The sequence below is a fragment of the Colletes gigas genome, unplaced genomic scaffold, assembly GCF_013123115.1.
Source record: "Colletes gigas isolate AHSC1104 unplaced genomic scaffold, ASM1312311v1 Colletes_gigas_Sc00030, whole genome shotgun sequence".
Lineage (NCBI taxonomy): Eukaryota > Metazoa > Arthropoda > Insecta > Hymenoptera > Colletidae > Colletes > Colletes gigas.
Window position 1 is genome coordinate 1,933,339 of NW_025106659.1, and position 20,246 is coordinate 1,953,584.

Below are 20,246 nucleotides of genomic sequence, written 5' to 3' on the forward strand. Positions count from 1 at the left end.
GTTCGTCTCTGCTGATCGAGAAATGGGGCGAAAAGCTTTAGACGCCTGAAGTACTTAATAATAGTAGATAAAGATATTTAGTTGAGACGTAGCCGTTACGCCTAATCAATGTTTTTCTTTCTTTCTTCTGGTAAGTAACTAATAATTTCGTTTTAACTACGTCTCTCTCTTTCTCTCTTTCTCGCGACTTAACACTGTAACACTTCCATTATCTTTAACAACAACAGTAACAACATGTTCTCCGACAGTAACGTATTATTATTAGGATCGTGTCCGCGCCTAGCACTTGTGTCTCGTCCTCGCGGTAATTTATGACACCGTGTAACAATTTGCCAATAGAAAGCGTTAAAAACTGGTAGAAAATTGTCGATTTTATTCGATCCCCGTTCCAAAGATAATCTCGATCCCGATTCGGATTCTACCGAGAAAACTATCGATCCGAACGTTTACAATTTCGCGTGACTCGTTTCGCTACTTTCGGTCTCGAGGAGTCGAAACAAGTGCTTTCCAGCGGAATTTCCTGCAATGTAAGTCACAAAAGAGCTCTAGGAAACAAATACTCGATAACGTTCGAACTATAAAATCACGTTTCAATTAACCCAGTTCGGCTGATATTTCTCCCAGAATTTTTATTTCAGAAAAAACGCTCGTTTTAGCGATTATTGTTATACGGCTGAAACTCCCCACTAAAATCTGTTATAAAACATAATTGATTAAAAAAATAAAATGAAAAGTAAACTCAGCCTTACCCGAGTCAATTACGAAGCAAAATTAACGTTTTCCTCGAAACAGCCATGAGTTCTTCCGTTGCTCGTACTTTACAAGCGGCGTATAATCGAGTTAAAAGATCATCAGGATCGACGCGGCATTTTTACAGCAAATCGTCAAACGGAACGTTAAAATAGCGTAAACGAGACTGATTTTCCGTAGCTCACTTTGTGGCTTATACGGTACAATGCGTAATATATACAGCGGACGTAGTTTTTAGAACCTTAATCCTATCTCTGTCGATTCCTACACACACAAAATTCTTGGTTTTCTTGGCGGGGGTTCAAAAAAGACTTCCAACTCATCTACTCTTTACGAAGATAAGTTTCGTTTGCAAAACTTGTGGAGTGTCAGGATGGTCGAATAGGTTCGGTCGTCTATCTTCGCGGTTATGTGATGAAATCGACGCTTTGTTTATATCTAAAAAATATTACTTTACAGATTACACGCTGAAATTCACTGCCTCAGGCACCGTTGCGTATTGTAAAACAGTTAGTTTCGATTTGTTCGTGATTTACCCGTGTTGTCTCAGTTCCGTATTGATTGCATAGCTCTTTCTACCGTTTCGTTGAAATATGTAAGTTCCCGATACAGAATGCTCCGATGACAATTATGACTCTAAATGTCTTCGAAATAAATAGCAGAGAAAAGTTTCTTTAATAAATGTTGCAGCTTATGGGAAGGTTTCTTTTTAATTGTAACGAGAAAGGAACAGGTTACAGAAGTTCATTTTTTCGCGAAAGCATTGTTTTCCAAATATATATAATTATTTAATATATTCATGAGCAATATAACAATCTCGAATGATTTGAAATATTTTTACTAGCCTTTCTCTTAATTGGTTAATGTAGTTTGAAAAATAAAATATGTTTATATTCTTCATGATCCATGCAATATTTTATAATAATATTTTTCGAATTATTATTCAAATAAAAAGTTATCTGAGTAGCTGTTCGATGTCTAATAGTGACTTTGTTTCACGTAAATAAGTTACTATTCGTTGCTTTTATTCAGCACCTAATGTTTCTATAAAATCACGACCACAGTTGATTGTAAAATTAGAAGCATAATGTTCGTAATAAACATGCTTTTCGATTGTGATACGTTCTCGAGAAGTATACAGGGTGGTCCACGCAATTGTTTCAAGTCATAACTCCGTAATTATTGCATTTACGCAAAAATGCCAAAGGAGAAAGATAAAGACATTTTTTGAAAATATCTCGAGATCTAATAATTCTTTTGCCATGGTACCCTAATCATTTTATACGTAGTTTGAACAGAAGAATCGATCTGTGTAAAAAAAGATATGCATTTCTATTTAAAAAAATGATGCAATTGTTAATTGCATATGCACTGCTGCATCTAAACAAAGTTTAAAGGCCTACAGATGTAGTGCCCTTCGAACCATTTATCTTTCTCCTTTGGCATTTTTGCGTAAATGCAATAATAACGGAGTTACGACTTGAAACAATTGCGTGGACCAACCTGTATATTCAGTTATTCAGTTCCCCTTGAATATGAATAGATAATAATAATAGAGAATTACATAGTGGGAACCATACATTACTCAAATGCTATAATAAATTGAAGTTTGAAGAATTATGATACCCAAATAATTATGCTCGTAGAATGTCTTCTTTCGTATTTTGTAACTCTTATAAGACAATCTTTTTGGTACCATCAAAGATATTTTGGGCGATAATCGTTACCGGAACGCCTTTCCGCTTAAAAACTTGACACGCGACTCCTGACACTCCATGATGTATTTATTTAATCGTTACACCCGGTGAATTTAATATACATGTACTTTTGTTGAGCATATTACGTCCTGGAAGTAGGTTTCTTTTAGAATATTTCATTGTTTACCACAATATACATACTTAACTTGTAACGGTAGCTCGTGTTTACATTACGTATTAAATATATATGTATATGTATGATATACTTAAATGCCATAGTTATCTCGTACGATAGACATTGACATTTCCCATTAAGATATCGATTGGTTTCTTCTTTTTTTCTTTAGTTTGTTCGCCTGGGCGTTCGTTTTAACGAACGGGTCCGTTGGCTCGAAGTTCGTCCCTATTTTTGAAAACGGGCCGAAGTTTCGTACAAAGTTCAATGAGTTCTCAAAAGACTTAGGAATTTCAATAAACTATCTATTGCATTGTTGCTGCCTGAATAAACTTACTTTTTCTCTTTTATTCTTCGGTTTACATTGGTTCCAGCTGTTGGGTTCTTCTTACCGGGTCCACGAAAGCTTCTTTTAACAGCAGAAAGTTTCTCAAATCGCCGTTTTCAACCTTAAAATTTCGACTTCGAGAAAAATCGAAAAATAACAAAGAATTCAGAAATACCGGAGAATCTGAGACGAATACAAACAATTTGCTCCTAATTGTAAACGCAATTTATATACCCGTTCTTTGTTCCGTGTACGATTGAAACCACGGCGTTAGACGTTGTTTCAGCGAAATCCCTGAAGTACGTGTGTTTGATGTTTAGAATTTTCTCGATCAGGCTCTGGTCGAGGCCACGCAGTCCGATTTTCCGCGTGTGAAATATAAACTTCTACCGCGTTGTATCGTGCTACTACGCCCGTTCGATAAACGGATGATCGAACGTTCGATTGGACAGTACGATAAACACCACAGACTGTATAAAGTGTCACGGAACGTCCAAAAACGATTGGGCACGTTCACGATGGGAACCCACACAGCTTCCTCGTTCTCCGCGAAGGAACAATAATGTCCAGAAACAGACGGCCGTTGAGCACGCGTCAGCGAGTGGAAAATTTATCGAAACTCGTTATTTCCCAGTTTTCTTCATAGGCACTGAATAACGTTCTCCTATGTCTCCTTTTTCGCGTGAAACTTGGTTCTCTCCTCGATCTTCTCGGCGGGCTCGTTTGCAAGCTTCAGTCGGCACCCGAACATCCCAATTCCGGATGTTTCGTATCGAAGGAAGTCTCGAGGGGAGGCTGCGAGGCAAGAAACTCGTTGTCCAAAATGGGGAAGCGACCCGATCCGCTCCCTGGGAACCCTTACGGACGCGCTTCCCTTTCATCTGATGGGTCTAGGCAATCGGCGCCGGTATTCTACGATCACAGAACTGTCTCCATCTCGGCGATTTCCGTCCTGGCGGCGCCGTCGTCCGGGATCCTGTGCCCAGAAATCGATTTCTCTCGTTACATTACGCCGCGCATCGACCATTCGGAAAATTCGGAACATTCTCGCACGTATGTACACTCCCAGCCAAAAAGATAGCACATGTGTGCTATCTTTAATTTCTCACTGACACACGTACAATTTTGGGTTTGTAACACATAATATAGTAAGCTTACGAGCTCAGAATATGTGGATCGCTGCAAAGATGTCGCGGCATCACGGCGTTTTGTTTACAAAACAGAAACAGTGTTGTATACGAAGGACGAAATGATAGCACACTTATAAAGCAATAAACATTTATTTATTAATATATAATTGTTTAATAATGAGTACATCCTCCTTTATTTTCTATGATTTCAATCATTCTATTTGGTAACGACTTATATAATTTTTGTATATTTTCTTGATTTAAATTGCTCCATTCCGCGACAATAGCTTCTTTTAGTTCGTGGACATTCTCGTATTGTTTCCCATGTTTGTAAACTGCTTGACTGAGTTGACTCAAATAATTTTCGATAATATTAACACTAAACCTACCGACACTTCGTGTATACCTATTCCTACCATGACCGGTCAAATGATTTCTAATCGCCTAATTTTTGCATTATATCGTATAATATACAGTCGTACGATCAGTAGGAATTGCTGAAACTTCTTTAGGTATGTAGCATCAAAGTAAATGTGAAAATAAACATAGAAGATAGCATAAATTATAATAGTTAGTATAGTCATCAGATAGAGGATGAAATGCCCTTTAAAATGAGCGTTTGTGCGAGTCGATAGCTTTATTAGTTTCGGAGATATAGCGATTTTAATTTCAAGTCGATGCGGTGGCTAGTTTCTTAAGCTGCGTCCCCACTGGATCGGCACGGCTCGGCATTTGCCGATAGCTGCGTCCCCACTGGGTCGGCACGGCTCGGCATTTGCCGATCGGCACTGCCGATCGGCACAGCGTTCGGCAAAAGGCGGCACAAGGCGGCACGGCCGTGCCACTGCTATGCACCGCGGCAAAGCCATTTCAGTACACAAAAAATGTACAGTGACCACGAGCCAACTCGTGGAACAATATAGCCATAAAACAGCTGTTAAACACGCGCGGCCACTCGTCGCGTCCTAATCCGGAGTCCCGTTTTTTCTTCGATAAATTAACGTAGCCTTCGACTTGGGGAGAAAACCTCGGGCACCCTCGTTCTGGGGGTGACCTGGAAGTCTTCCTCCACCACGTTCAGGTATGAGGAAAGAGTTTTCCTCCCAAACGGGGTGTGAAAATGGGTCCTCCTTCCCTTAGTCGATGACCAATCGGTCGAGCTAAAAGTTAATACCAAATTCGGTTGACACCCCCAAAATCGCGTATCGGAGGAAGAAACGGGCTCCGGAAACATCGACCAATCCGTAAAACCGTTGAATTAAATCGTAGAAAAGCTAATTCGTACAACCGTTAAAGCAAACGTATCGTAGAAAAGACCGTATCGTAGAATTTTTTAATAACTTTTTAACGAAGCCTCAGTCAAGAAATTGATATTCTTGATTTTTGTTTTCCGACGAGTACCACTATTGTCGAAACCACATAGAATAATTGCTATACAAACTGTATGTATTTATAATTTATAAATCGCTCCACCTTTGCCACGATGTCATAGGTGGGCAATAAAAACAATTAATCTTTTCATTGCCGTTAAGAAACTTGTTACTGTTATTGTTACTTATTACTTGTTAAGATCACCTTAATTTTTTTTGTAAAATTGTATTTTTTTGGTCATAAATCGATGCATCTTTGTATCCTCTTAAAAAAAGTATAGAGGCCTTAAGTCGAAAATTGAATAGTTTAGGAGTTATTAATTTTGTCCCGAACTCCCATATACTTGTCACATTGTGCGACGTTTGGCCTTGAAGACCGTACCACCCGCGGAACAATATAGCCCTTCGCTGGTCAACTCGGGCCTAGCGCTTTCGTTTCGACAAAGCACTAAATTATTTTACAACAAAATTTGCCAGATGCGGAATATTCGAGGACTTTCGCGACGAAGTAACGGTTCCAAATCTGGCAACATAAAAAAGCGTAAAAACCTGAGCTAATCAAACGGAACACTAACTTCGTCGACTAGTGCAGGGGATGAACAGTTAGTGGGGGTTGCGGAAAATTCCGTCGTTGAATGGAACGAAAGGCTATCGACTATGCAAAAATATGGGTACGAGGAAAAAATCTTTCGCCTATGACCATATTTGGTTACAAGACGAGGCTTTATGGCGCTGCCTGGGCCTTTCAGAACTGGAGGTAGCAATCGTCACGCTGTGAAATTTTCCGTTCGATCGCGAAAGAATACCAATTTGTTGATGGAGGCTTTGTTAAAAAGTTATTAACGTTTAAAGTTCCTGTATCTTTGTATCTCGATGATGGTTTTGGAACGAAATTGACATGAAACTTTCGTGCTCTCGTGTCTTGGCACGATCTCTTTTGATGGTTACCGACATCGTGCCGATCGACTCGTCGGCATGCCGTTCGGCTTTTCAAGCCATGCTATCCAAGACGATGCAGTGTTTGGCTTTGCCGAGAAGTACTTAGGGTGCCGATCGGCCGTGCTAGATGACAGATGCGGACGCAGTGTAGACGCAATTCTCGGCTTTTGCCGATCGGCCGTGCCGAACGGCAAATGCCGACCCAGTGGGGACGCGGCTTTAGATACGAGGGTCCGAAGCCTTTGTTTACGTTCATTGATTATCAATGAACTCGCGCGCGTGAAAATAGTAAACAGTGCGTAGTAAATTCTTGGAAATACTACGCGAAGTAGGTCACGACAGTCACGACTCACGTGCGACAAAGAGGTCCAGCGCGACGCATCAGACGAAGACAGCGATAGTCAAATTAAGAAAAATACCCCTTTACATAAATTACGATATCTCGAAAACGGTAAGTCCGATCGACAAAAACCAAAAACCGTTTTAAAGGGGAGGCCTTGCCGCTTCTAGCAATACCTTAATAATTAATAAAACCCTAGTAGTTTCGGAACTGCACGCATCTAAAGTTTTAGTATTTTTAATACGCGTTATTAGACTGTCCTAAGACAATGGAAACTGAATACTGGACTATATACAGGGTGTTCGGCTACTCCTGGGACAAATTTTAATGGGAGATTCTAGAGGCCAAAATAAGACGCCCGATCGTTATAGGCAAAAGAGACTACATATTTTTCTCAGAAAATGAACAATAAGAATAGAAGTGAATATTGAAAAATTCATTGTACGTATGCTATAAGAAAAATCGTGAAGCTAAATGTGCGCTAAAATAACATTGTGCGTTAGAAATTCTAAACAAAATTTTAAAAACGGTCATTTGACCGGTTCGTGGTAGGTTTAGTGTTAATATCCGGTGAGCGCGCAGGCCATGATAAAACACGTATCTTTTCTTTTTCAAAATAGGTTTTTACAAGTTTTGCAGTATGTACCGCTGCATTATCCTGCTGATATATGAATCCAGACCCAGATATACGTAGGGCATGCATTGTTATTTGTTGCTTTATCAAATCCAAATAATATTTACTGTTCATTTTTCCATAAATAAATTTTATTTCCGTCTTACCGAAGTAATCGATGGCCGCCCACACCATTACTCCACCACCGCCCATTGCTCGCCGAATTTTTGACAATTTTTCTTTTCTTAGATCGTGGAAATAATAGTTTAAACCATCAGGTCCATCTAAATTAAATTTTTTTTCGTCGGAAAATATCACTTTTCGCCACTTCTTCTTCCAGTGTATTCGATCTTTGGCAAATTGTAAACGTTCTTGTTTGTGCCGTGGAGTTAATGCAGGTTTCTTTTTCATTGTTAGTCTTCTAATATGCTTGCATGATTGTAATACACGACGAACACTTGAAACACTTGCATTGACGCCAGCCTTTTGCATGATTTGTTTTGTTGTACACTGGGTATTGGAAGCTATACGCAAAACAGTTCGTTTATCCCGTTGTGACAACGATGATGGTCTTCCGCTACTCTTCTTTTTACCATAATTTTCCACGTTTTTAAGTAAATTATAAATTACCTTTCGACTTCTGCTAGTTATTTTCGAAATTTTAGATACTGATAAATTTTGCCTTTTCAGTTCAAGAATATGCTTTATTTCTGATGTCGTTAATTTTTCCCCCCGTCCCATTCTTGTAAATTACTAGGCAATACTTTCGCGTCTTGAATACCTAAGAGATCGCGAAATACTGAGCAGTTTATAAACATGTAGACGGAGTGTGCTATCATTTCGTTCCTAGAATACAACACTGTTTCTATTTTGTAAACAAAACACCGTGATGCCGCGACCTCTTTGCAACGATCCGCATATTCTGAGCTCGTAAGCTTACTATATTATGCGTTACAAACCCAAAATTGTACGTGTGTCAGTGAGAAATTAAAGATAGCACACATGTTTAAAATAAAATGATTTTGGATCAAGGATAGAAACCTTAATATTTAATATGAATATTATTTTTATGAATTAAATCTTATATTCTAAACTCAAAGAAATTAAACATTTTAAATTATTCTATAACTTTTACTAACTTGCTAGCAAACTTTTATCAATACCAAATTACTCCAAGTTATTTAAATAAACATATATTTTGGTTAAATCTCTAAAATTATCATGATTATTTTTGAATTTGTCTAAACTTATTCAAGTCTTATCCAAGTGAACTTTATTTTTCAAATGTAATATTATAATTGATTAGGAATACATAATCAAGTTTGCTTGGATAATTAAGATTGCTTAAACAATCAAATACTTGATTTGGATTTAATTATAATCAACATATAAGCTTTTAACTTGTTACATTACAGTTCTCACTTTTGTATTAATAGTCAAGTCGTTCAAACATTCGAACAGATTGAATTTTCTCAAGTTTGATCAAACATTCGAACTACTTGAATAATCAAATAATTGACTTGGTCTGGATTTCAAGTATTGGGACAACTCTAGTATAATTCAAGCGAACTAAGTCTTCCTAAAGTTACAACTACGTTTCTTTTACCTGTAGATCTCTGGTGGCAAAAATTTTCCAGCATACTCCGTGCTGACGACGTGATTCCTGGTCATGTCTCTAGGCCTGACAACATCGATGGCGTCGATGAATCTGGATATAACAAAGTTTCCATGTAACGATTTCCTCGAAAATAATATCACGTGTCGCCTATAGATAGACAGTTTACACAGGACGAATGAGTTAACATTTGAATCTAAGATACCGTTGATGCTCGAGTTGGTCTGAGAAAATATCCGAGAGAGGACAAACTTGATACGAAAGGGCAAATACCAAAATAGAGAACATTTATTTTCTACGATCGCAAATCGCCGGTATTGTTTCTCATTGGACAATGTATTTTTGTTATCACAGTAATACACTTGACAGAGAAATCAATTATGTATATTATTGTTTCTTAAATTATATTTCAATGAGGACTTCTACTCCCGAAAAATTATAATTCTGTCTTCTGAACAAACGTAGAATTATTTGTAATAAGGAACGCAATATAATGTTTTAATACAGAAGTGTATTACACCGATGAAAATGATTAAATCAACATGTTTCTAGGCAATATAGGAAAATCGTCCAATTATCAAGGACGAATAAACTATTGAGCACTTAACAGAACGGTATTTTCATTGAAAAATAAATAAAAAAAAAAAATTTTTCGTATAGTATGGAAGAAAAATTTTCCATTTTGCATCTGAAGTTTAGTTTTCAAAACATAAGCAAACAGACTTTTGCAAATTATTAATACCTTGAAAAAGAAGCTTTAGACTGTAAGATGGTCCAAAACTTCTCGATTTTCTGTTTCACGAAGAATTTGTTTATCTTAGTTTATTACATTATACTTGAGTACACTGTACAATATCCTGGAGGTTCTAAAAAATTTATTTCTTTATTGTTAGAACAGAAACAGTCTTTAGCTGGAAGAAAATAAGAATATACAAATTAACACGCACCAAAAAGTGAATAAAAAACATATAAGTACATAACAAATTTATAGTAAATATCACAATGCTAAATTTTACACAATAGTTCCGCCGATTTGTTAATAAAAAGTTCGAAGTAGAGAATGATTAAATGTGAGAAATTAGTCGCAAGAAAAGGTCGAAAAATGTGTTGAAATTATTAACGAGCATGCCCATACGATTAATGCAATTAAATTCATCATACTGCGTGCGATGCATTTTCAAATTAAACAAGACACGTTCTCTGAAATTTCTCGTTAACACATAAAATTTAAATTGCCTCAGAATATCGGACGATAAACTTATAGCGATACTAAATAGAGTCTATACGAATGAAATGACTTATTGTAATCTGTTATAATTATTCATCTCCATTTATTTATTTTCTTCTTTTAAAACATACTTTCTTTTGTTTTCATATTTTGGTTGGTTTTCAACACTAGATTTACGGACATTGCACATACTTTTATCTAAACACGTCATGTTATCAGTTTCATTAAAATGCAGTTTTCTTTTGAATTAGGATATATATTAATCAAATTCAATATAAATTGTTAACAAGTAATATTTATGATTTCTGTAATAGTAAGTACAGAATCTGAAACTGGTAAAATTAATGTGTTTTCGTAAATTTAGGGTTAAAGTTAATTACATATGAAAAACATAAACAGTTACATACTCTTTGATTTTATCGAGTATTTTTATTATGAAATGTTTTGTAATATAATTTTATGCAATTAAATCTCTAAAGCCCACATTAACATCAATGTTTGCTAAAGAAACTTGGTATTTTAAATAGGAAAATGTCGTGTGGTTGTCTAAATGTTAACAAAATAGTGACCAGCAAGGAATATGCTTTAAACTGTTTGTTAAAAATTAGACAACCAGATTACGAACACGTTCATCGACAAAAACACATCATCAAGAGTATAGTCAAGGACGAAGATAACATTTGGCAAAAAATTTGAGAAGACAACAAATGTTCTGTTATCGTAACACTGACTATTTCCAAATAGTCATACATTCCTCTGGATATTTTCTCACGTCATCAGAAGCAAAAGAAGTATTTTAGATTCCACCGCGAATGGCTTGAATTCGAATTATTTTCTTTCCCTGGTTTTCACTAATTTCCAGCAATTTCCTCGACGAAGATAAATTGCTCTTCCGCCTTGTCAGCCTGTCGCCAATCGCAGACAATTTATCGCCCCCTACGCATTTCCGATACATTCCCCACGAACTAATCGAAAATTCGTCGTTGAAACTCGCATGCCATGCTTTCGAGCGTATGAAAAGTGGGCAGATCGATACGATACAGAAATACGATTTGAAAAAAGAAAAAGAAAAAAAAGAGGTTTCGGTGCGTGAATTCAAACTCTCGGAGGTTTAAGCGAAGCGTCTAATCTACATCTACCCTTATCGTTTGATCTTCTATGTCATCATCGATCACCCTGACACTCGAACTAAGATTCTTCGTTTTCGTTGGATACTGTTGTGGATTCACAACCCCCCAGCTGCCCCGTCATTTTTATCATACCTGGAAGACTGATAGATATTCGGTAGAATTAGGATAGATAAACCTTTACGTATAAATTGTATACAAAAAAATTTTCTAATAAGGGTTGTAGTACAATACAATAAAACGTTATCACCCGACCTCTAAATTTGCTCTTCTAAATATCGTACAAATCTGTGAGGCAGCTGTAGGGATTCTTAAGACAACAAGGAAACGAAATATTCCACCCTCAAATTTTCAGGAAATGTTACTGGCTTCTAGAGCGACCAAAAATAAGGGATATGCATTTTTATTAGCAGCAGTAAGAATTTAAGAAGAAATACATTTTCACCTCCAATTCTGTTTCGAAATCTAGTGGAAATACAAGTTTCTTCGGTAAATTCTTAAGTGTTTTTCACGGAAGACTAGTTTGAAGTATTAATAAAACAGTCAGAAAATCTCAAAATAAAAAGAAAAAATGATATAGTAAACTACTTTTATTTCGATTCCATAATTTATTGCACAAATATTTTTATATAAAATGTGCTATTGTAAAAATTTCATTTGGAACAGTGATTTTCAACAGTTTTTAACTTCAGAATGATTTCTCATGATTATTGTTCGTTAATAAAAATAATAATATAGCAAAATATATAATAAATAAATTGCGGATCTTTATGCAAATTCATATTTTTATTAATAAAATTAATAAAATCGGAGCTTTGTACAGAGTTGTCTCGACTCCTAAATATAACAATTCGTATCATGCTTTAAGTATTTCTTATATTTTTGCATATTAAGTGAATTCTGTAGATTTTTGAAAGTTAAAATTTCCCATACTAATAATGAAGTAATACATATACGGGGTGTTCGGCCACCCCTGGGAAAAATTTTAATGGGAGATTCTAGAGGCCAAAATAAAACGAAAATCAAGAATATCAATTTCTTGACTGAGGTTTCGTTAAAAAGTTATTAAAAAATTAAATTAAAAAATTTCAAAACATTCTGGAAAAATTATTTTCGGTTGCGTGGATCAATGACAATCATTTTTGGTGAATGCACGTACCCCGAAATCCTACCCATTTTCGAGAAAAAAATTTGGGTAGTTGCTGAAATTTTGCGGCGAAATAAAAATTTTTCTAATCGTTCTAAAAAAATTATTTTTAGTTACGGGGGTCGATTACAATCATTTTTGGTCTTTATATATACCCCCGAAATCCTACGCACTTTCGAGAAAAAAATTCCTGACCGAAAATCTCATACCACCGAAATTTCATACAAATCATTAAAACGTCATAACTCCTGAACGGATTGGACGATTTTAATGTTTAAAAATGCTAACTACGTGTTTTTAGGCGTAGAATATGTGGAAATTCCAAAAATATTCGAAAAGTCATTCCTTGACCCCGCAAAATGAGAAAATCCCCGTAAAAATGATCCAATTTTCAAACAGCCATAACTCCTGCAATAGTGAATATATTTCAATGAAACTTTTTTCTGACATAGAGCTCATGGGTACCTACAAAAAAGTGTTAGACAACTTTTCTGTAGGGCGTCAAACAAAATTACTAAAAATCAAAAACGAATTTCTAAGAAAAATCGATAGGGGTGCCTAAATTTTTCAGCGAAATTGAAAAGTTTTAAATCATTTTGGAAAAATTATTTTCGATTGCAGGATTCAATTTTAATCTTTTTTGGTGAAGTCACATACCTCCGAAATCCTACCCACTTTTGCGAAAAAAATTCGAGTAGATGCTGAATTGGCGAAAAAAGAATTTTTTAAATCGTTTTAAAAAAATGATTTTTAATTACGAGGGTCGATTACAATCATTTTTGGTGAATACACATACCCCCGAAATCCTACGCATTTTCGAGAAAAATATTCAATACGGGCCGAATTTTAAACTTTTTAACGAAGCCTCCATCAACAAATTGGTATTCCTGGCTTTCATCCTATTTTGGCTTCTAGAATCTCCCATTTCAATTGTTCCCAGGGGTGGCCGAATCCCCTGTATAGTGAATACACTAATAAGGGATACGCAAAAAAATATGTTGTAAAATTGTTACTCTAAGTAAGTAAAGATACATTTATTTTGGTGTCCTGAAAATTTGGAGGATAGGTTTACCTTTCAAGCTTACATTACCACTGGTAAAAAAAATTTCTCATTTTCGGTCGCCTTACGAATTTCAATACTTTCGTCAGAATGCGGGTGGAGGTGGGGATTATCTTGTATGTTCCTTGTAGAAAACACCGAGGGGTAATATAAAGCTGGAGTCGAAACGTGTCGCACGAGATCAATCTTATTCTCTCTGTGCACAGATTCATCGGCGTTCCGGACGACTTTTCGATTTCTTTTCAATTTTCCCGCCTACCACGCGGAACAGCCAAGAATATAAAGTATCGACTAGGTCGATTCTTGCTTGCGCCCCGAGGCATTTCCCAGTGACGTAGGAAGATTTCCTTACGGAACGTGCGTATTTCCAGCATCCTGTTCGAATATAAATTAACAAATTTTAGGGGGGTTACTCTCGGGATTTCTCTTGCTCGGCTCGATTTGAAATTTCAGATGTGCCCGTCCGATAATGTTCGAGGCAGAGGGCAATATCGTGTTCTGTTTAGCTGACGTGCCAAATTTTATGCCTGTACCATATGTTACACGACACTTTGATTTTCGTTTCGTTTTTAAATGGCGTACACTCGTCGCCTCAAACCGACACCAGCTGGCAAACAAACAAGCGTGAATTTTTCGGACATTTGGCAGCGAATTCGGCGTGTCATTGTTCCTGTGCCAAGTTTCAGTATCCGTGACCCAGTAAACACATCCCGCGGGCGCAATCGCGTTGCAAGAAATGTGCTTAGAACGGCTACGCGTTCTTACGAAGTTAAGGAAAAAAGTCTCGAATCAACGATTCAGGTTTCATTTTTTTTCGCGATGAAATTCCGCAGCAATATTTGCGGAGCAATGAACTCTTTGTCGTACAATGACTAGTCGTGTATTCTTTATCGATCTTACAGCAATTTAATATTGTGTCGTCCCACATGTTCATGCCGAGTTTTGTACTAAAACTTAAAACAATATTTTGAATACGTAATGGAATTTTATGAAAAACAGCGAACCTCTTCTCGTTCGACGACCCCCCTTCCTTTGGCAAAGCTATTACAGTGGTGGACATAATTATTGGTACAATATTCAATTTGGTATAAAAACGTTAAAAACTATTGAAAAAATTGTTTATTAAAAAGAAACGATTAGAGTTTGCAAAAGAATTTTTGAATAAAGAGAATGACTTTTGGGACCAAGTTTTGTTCTTTGATGAAAGTAAATTTAATATTTTCAAATCAGATGATCAGGTATTAGTATGGAGGAAACGCAATACCAAATTGGATGTGAAGAACCTCCAAGCTACTGTCAAACATGGAGGTGGTAAAGTCTGTATATGGGGGTGTGTCCTCATCCGGGCTTGGGGAGCTAGTGTTCATTAAAGTCTCAGTAGATGCCAAAACTTATTTAAATATCTTAAAAGAAAATTTATAGAAGAAAAATTAAAGTTACTGGCAAATTTTTATTTTCAGCAAGATAATGCACCTGCACATATAGCATATATAGCTCGTCAATGGATTGTTTACAACACAGCACACACTTTAAGCACACCTCCTACTAAAGTCGAGACCTTAATTCAATTGAAAATATTTAGTGTCAATTGGGAAAAAATATTCGTAAACACCACATTTCGAATAAATCGGAATTAAAACAAATAATTTAACAAAGAAATTGCTCTATTCTATGCCAAATAGATTAAAAGGTATAGTGAAACGAAGAGGATGTTACAAAATGTTAAATTGGAATTTAATACGGTGTTATTACCGGATGTTCGGCCACCCCTGGGAAAAATTTTAATGCGAGATTCTAGAGACCAAAATATGACGAAAATCAAGAATACCAATTTGTTGATTGAGGCTTCGTTAAAAAGTTATTAACGTTTAAACTTCCGCCTGTAGAACGGCAATCTACGAACAGCTGCGTGGGCGTGATAGTGGTTCTCATTCAGCATGAGAAACTCTACTTACTGTTGTATCGACAGCCTTACAGTTTTCTGAGTGAGAACAACTAACACGCGTACGCAGCTGTTCGCAGATTGCCGTTCTACAGGCGAAACTTTAAACGTTAATAACTTTTTAACGAAGCCTCAATCAACAAATTGATATTCTTGATTTTCATCTTATTTTGGCCTCTAGGATCTCTCATTAAAATTTTTCCCAGAGGTAGCCGAACACCTTGTGTAAAATGTGCCAATACTTTTGTCCAGGTATCAGACGATAATAGAACAGATTTTCATTGATTATATGTTCTCTATTTTATTAATTTTGTTCTGCCTTTGTGTATAGGTAAATGAGATATTGCAAATTAAGATACGTACAAAAAAGAAGCGAAGCAAACAATTTTTTCAATAGTTTTTAACGTTTTTATACGAAATCGCGGGCTGTGTCAATACTTGTGCCCACCATTGTATATCACCGCTATGCAACTGCGTTGATTTTTTATTTAAATGCAGTTTATTGAAACGTTAACGTTTTCAAATTGTTCACCCACAAATTAGTCTGGAGATTGTTGTATTTTATTTCTTATAAGGTTCACAATATCTATTTCTTTTAAATTTCTATGAATGGTTTATGTTAGTTTAAAATTTCGGAAATCTCCTGAATTGACAAACTTTGTTTGTTGTCTATTAAATTGCAAATTTTATCTTTGCCAATTTCAAAATATCGAACGGCACAAACTTATGGGACGACCCAATAATTAGTATAATATGAAATAACGTATGATTTTATTATATTTAAAATACAATAAACTATCGAAACATTGACTAATTTATTTTTCTCTAAATTAACATTCATTGTCATACGCGATATCGTTGGATTTTCAGTTAGTATTTATAAGTAAAGTGTTATCATTGGAAACAAAACGTGAAGTAATAAATAGATTAAAACGTGGTGAAACCGTGAGTAAATTAGAAATTAAATATGGAATTTACAAGGCAGCTGGTTGTGACATGAAAAATCACAAGAAATTGAAGACTGTGTTAAAAGTTCTGTAAATCAATATTCATTGTCATGTTTTCTTTTACCTTAATAACTCAATAATCACACACATTCGTCGGTATAAATTTTCATTTATCCATTCCTGAGATCTCGCGTAAAAAAGAACCCTGAATACAGGCGAGAAAAAATTGTTGGAACGTATTAAATTAAATCTATTTAATCTATCTACTGCTCCAGTAGGATTAAACAAATTCGTTGCGTCACGAGCGAAGGAACGACGAAAGTTAGTATACGGAAGATGGTTCTGTCGGATCGGAAAGGCTGAACACGTTTGGATTTCGTTCGACAGCCGACAGTTAGACGCGATCGAAAGAAATATTTGTTTCGGTTCCTACGTCACTGAGCATTCTTACGTGTTGTGGACGTTGCTGACTTACGAATCAAAGTATGGCGGTAGCGGATGCGGAGCTTCCACCGCCAATGGCTCCGGTGGTGTATGGCGGTCCGAGCTTTGAAAGCATCCTCGCCACCAGCCGAGACTTCCGGTTTTCCTCCTTTAAAAAAGCCGACATGGATATGTGCCAGGCTTCTTTTCCACCATCGTTCCGCCACCAACCATTTCATAATAGGGGCCAACAGCATCCCACGACACGAGACCTCATCCCCTTGCTCTTATTATTTTTCCTTCCTCGAGTTTCTAGACAGTTTCTTTCTTTCGCATTCGACTGTGCTGGACAGTCTTATTCGCGCCAAAATTGTCATCCGATGGCAAGTATTTTGAAAACGGAAAAATATTCGAACAGCTGCGTACTATACAGGTTGAGGCTCGAATTAATCCCCACAATTTTTCAAACTCCTTTTGACAAAAAAATTTTTTCCCATCGAAGTTAATCAGTATTTAATTCCAAAGAAGTTAAGATCACTGTTATATTTTTAAATCGAACCAGGTGTTTTTAACTTCATGGTATTGTAGGCGAGATGAATTCAACAACCTGCTACACAATGACTTTTAGATGACAATGAAGGAAAAATTGCTAGGAATCGATTGCCACAGTATTTCAAATTATTTGGCGATATATAAGGGAATGAATGCAAACATTACGAATCCTCATTTATTCGACTTCAGAACTTGACACACAAAATAAGAGAAAAGTTTATACAAAACCATAATGAAAATACTCGTGTTAAAAAGAAAGTGTTAAACAACTTCTTTGTGCATTTCTAAGCATTTTGTATAAATTTTCCTTTTATTTTGCGAGTTAAGTTCTGAAGTTGAATAAATGTTATGCTATTAATAAAATATTCGTAATGTTTATGTTCATTTGTTTACGTCTAAATTGCGAGGCTCTGGTGTTATCCAGGGTGTTCTGCCACCCCTGGGAAAAATTTTAATGGGAGATTCTCAAGGATATTAATTTGTTGATTGAACATTTCCGGCCACACAGTATATATTCGATAAAGGATTTTTTCCTCGAAAGTACGTAGGATTTCAGGAGTATTTGTATTCACCAAAAATGATTGTAATTGATTCCTGCAACCAAAAATAATTTTTCCAGAACGATTTGAAATTTCTTTTTAGCTGAAGAATTTCAGCAGCTGTCGATTTTTCTTAAAAATTCGTTTTTGATTTTTAATAATTTTGTTCGACGCTCTACAGAAAAGTTGTTTAAAACTTTTGTGTAGGTACCCATGAGCTCTACTTCAGAAAAAAATTTCATTAAAATCCATTCACTATTGTACGAGTTATGGTCGTTTGAAAACTAGACCATTTTTATGGGGTTTTTGTCACTTTACGGGGTTAAGGAATAACTTTTTCAATATTATTAGAATTTGTACATATTCCTCACTAAAATACGCGCTATTCGCATTTTTAAACATAAAAATCCTTCAATCCGTTCAGAAGTTATGAAGTTTTAAAGATACGAATGAAATTTTGGAGTGACATTTCTGGCTTGAAATTATATTTTCGGTAAGGAATTTTTTTTTTGATAATAGTTAGAATTTTAAGGATATATGTATTGATAACAAATGACTGTAATTCACCCCTGCAACCAAAAATAATTTTTTTGGAACGATTTGAAATTTTTTTAATGTAATTTTTTATATAACTTTTTAACCAAGCCTCGATCAAGAAATTGATATTCTTGATTTTCGTCTTATTTTGGCCTCTAGAATCTTCCGTTAAAATTTTTCCCAGGGCTGGGAATAATTTCATATACTGTGGTAATCGATTCATGGCAATTTTTCTTTCAATGTCATCCAAAGGTCATAGTGTAGCAGGTTATTGAGTTCGTCTCGATGTGTTCATTGTATTGCCTACAGTATTATGAGGTTAAAAATACTTAGTTCCATTTAAAAATATAACAGTGACTTTAATTTTTTATCGAAAAACAATTTGTTATTCAATTTAAGCAACTGGAATTTCTTGTCGCTTCAATACTGATTAACTTCGATAGGAAACATTTTTTTGTCAGACCATCGAAAGGGGCTGAAAAATCGTGACCTATAATTCATGCCTCACCATGTAGATACAAAGAATCGAACAATTTGGCATGCTCCTTGTTCTTGCAATTATTTTATACACGGAATACTTAACGTATCATTAAAACATAACGATAGAAATTTTATTGTTTAGAAAATGTTAACAGACTTCCAATTTTGATGGTAAGTTTAGAATTAATTTGCTCTCGCTTTATTAACGAAGTTATTCAGCGCGGGAAATTTGAATGTTTGTCGTTCGCGTGCTCGAAAGTAGAACAAAATCTTATTGGTATGTTTATAACGAAAGTCCGATTAAATAGCGTTCAAGATTCGTCGAAACAATGTATAATATATGGATACTCTGCAAACATTTCCTGGCTGGTCTGAACAAAGTTTACCAAAGAAAGTTTTTCCACTCTTGGCCACGGAAGTTCGTCGAGATCTCGTGTCGTTGAGAAAACTTGCTTTTTTTTTTTAAATCAGCGCACATTCTTATTCTCTCTGTACATTTCCCCTTTGTTTCTTTCTCTCCGTCCATTTTTATCGTGTAACTTTTTAATATAGACGGAAATTCGAAGCCAATTCGTCGCAGAACGAGTCTTTTACGCGAAACAGTAGAAAAGTACACTGTCGGCCATAAGTTTTGGACCACCAATTCGCTGTTACTTTTCACAGAAGGCACTAATTGCTAGTTAGCTGTGTCTACTCGTAAACTATCATTTATTCTATTGGGTAATTTCATAAGTCTTTGAGTATCTATCCAAAATTTTTTGCTATTAAACTAAATCACAGAACGTTCATCGATACTTGATATTTAGTCTTCTATCAGTTATTAAAATAAGTTCGAGCACAAGACAAATAATATTTTTTAATTAAAAATGAGATTAACCAAATAATTTTAACGACTTGTTGGATGTATTGAAATTCATGTTGTATGAATTTATAAAAATAAACAGGCATCGATGGATGAATTCAGTGACAGAAAATATTCACACAAGCTAATATTTAGTCTATGGATGAATCATATTTTTGTTTAATTTGTACATATGATCTACAATACACTTGAACAAACTTATGCAAAGACTTATGCATGTATGTATACCGACCCAATGTATGTAAAAGGATGCTTCGGTAACTGCTTTATAGAATCACTTACTTCTACAATATCTATAGTGTTCGTGCTATTTACAGGAGCATTAAACTCAAGTGTGCAGGATGACGCTAGTAAATAGAAGAGGCTACGGTTCTTTCTATATGAAAATAAAATAAAACGATCGAAGGGAATATTGCATATTTTAATGTGATGTACATCTTTCCTG

At 35.6% G+C, this 20,246-nt stretch overlaps 1 protein-coding gene across 5 annotated transcripts in view; it reads right to left on the minus strand.

The window, feature by feature from the left end:
• Nucleotides 1–3,671: 3,671 nt before the first annotated feature.
• The window catches only part of LOC122401968 (glutamate receptor ionotropic, NMDA 2B), a 119,548-nt gene continuing 102,973 nt past the window's right edge, over nucleotides 3,672–20,246 (minus strand). For 4 of the 5 annotated variants that reach the window (XM_043404437.1, XM_043404440.1, XM_043404435.1 and 1 more), the window contains 3 exons: nucleotides 16,884–17,000; nucleotides 8,949–9,050; nucleotides 3,672–3,926 (listed from right to left, as the gene is read on the minus strand). In XM_043404437.1, coding sequence (XP_043260372.1) covers nucleotides 3,869–3,926; nucleotides 8,949–9,050; nucleotides 16,884–17,000 — 277 coding nt within the window. In that variant the 3' untranslated portion in view covers nucleotides 3,672–3,868. The remainder of the gene's footprint in view (nucleotides 3,927–8,948; nucleotides 9,051–16,883; nucleotides 17,001–20,246) is intronic. The other variant, XM_043404438.1, reaches the window with a different exon arrangement.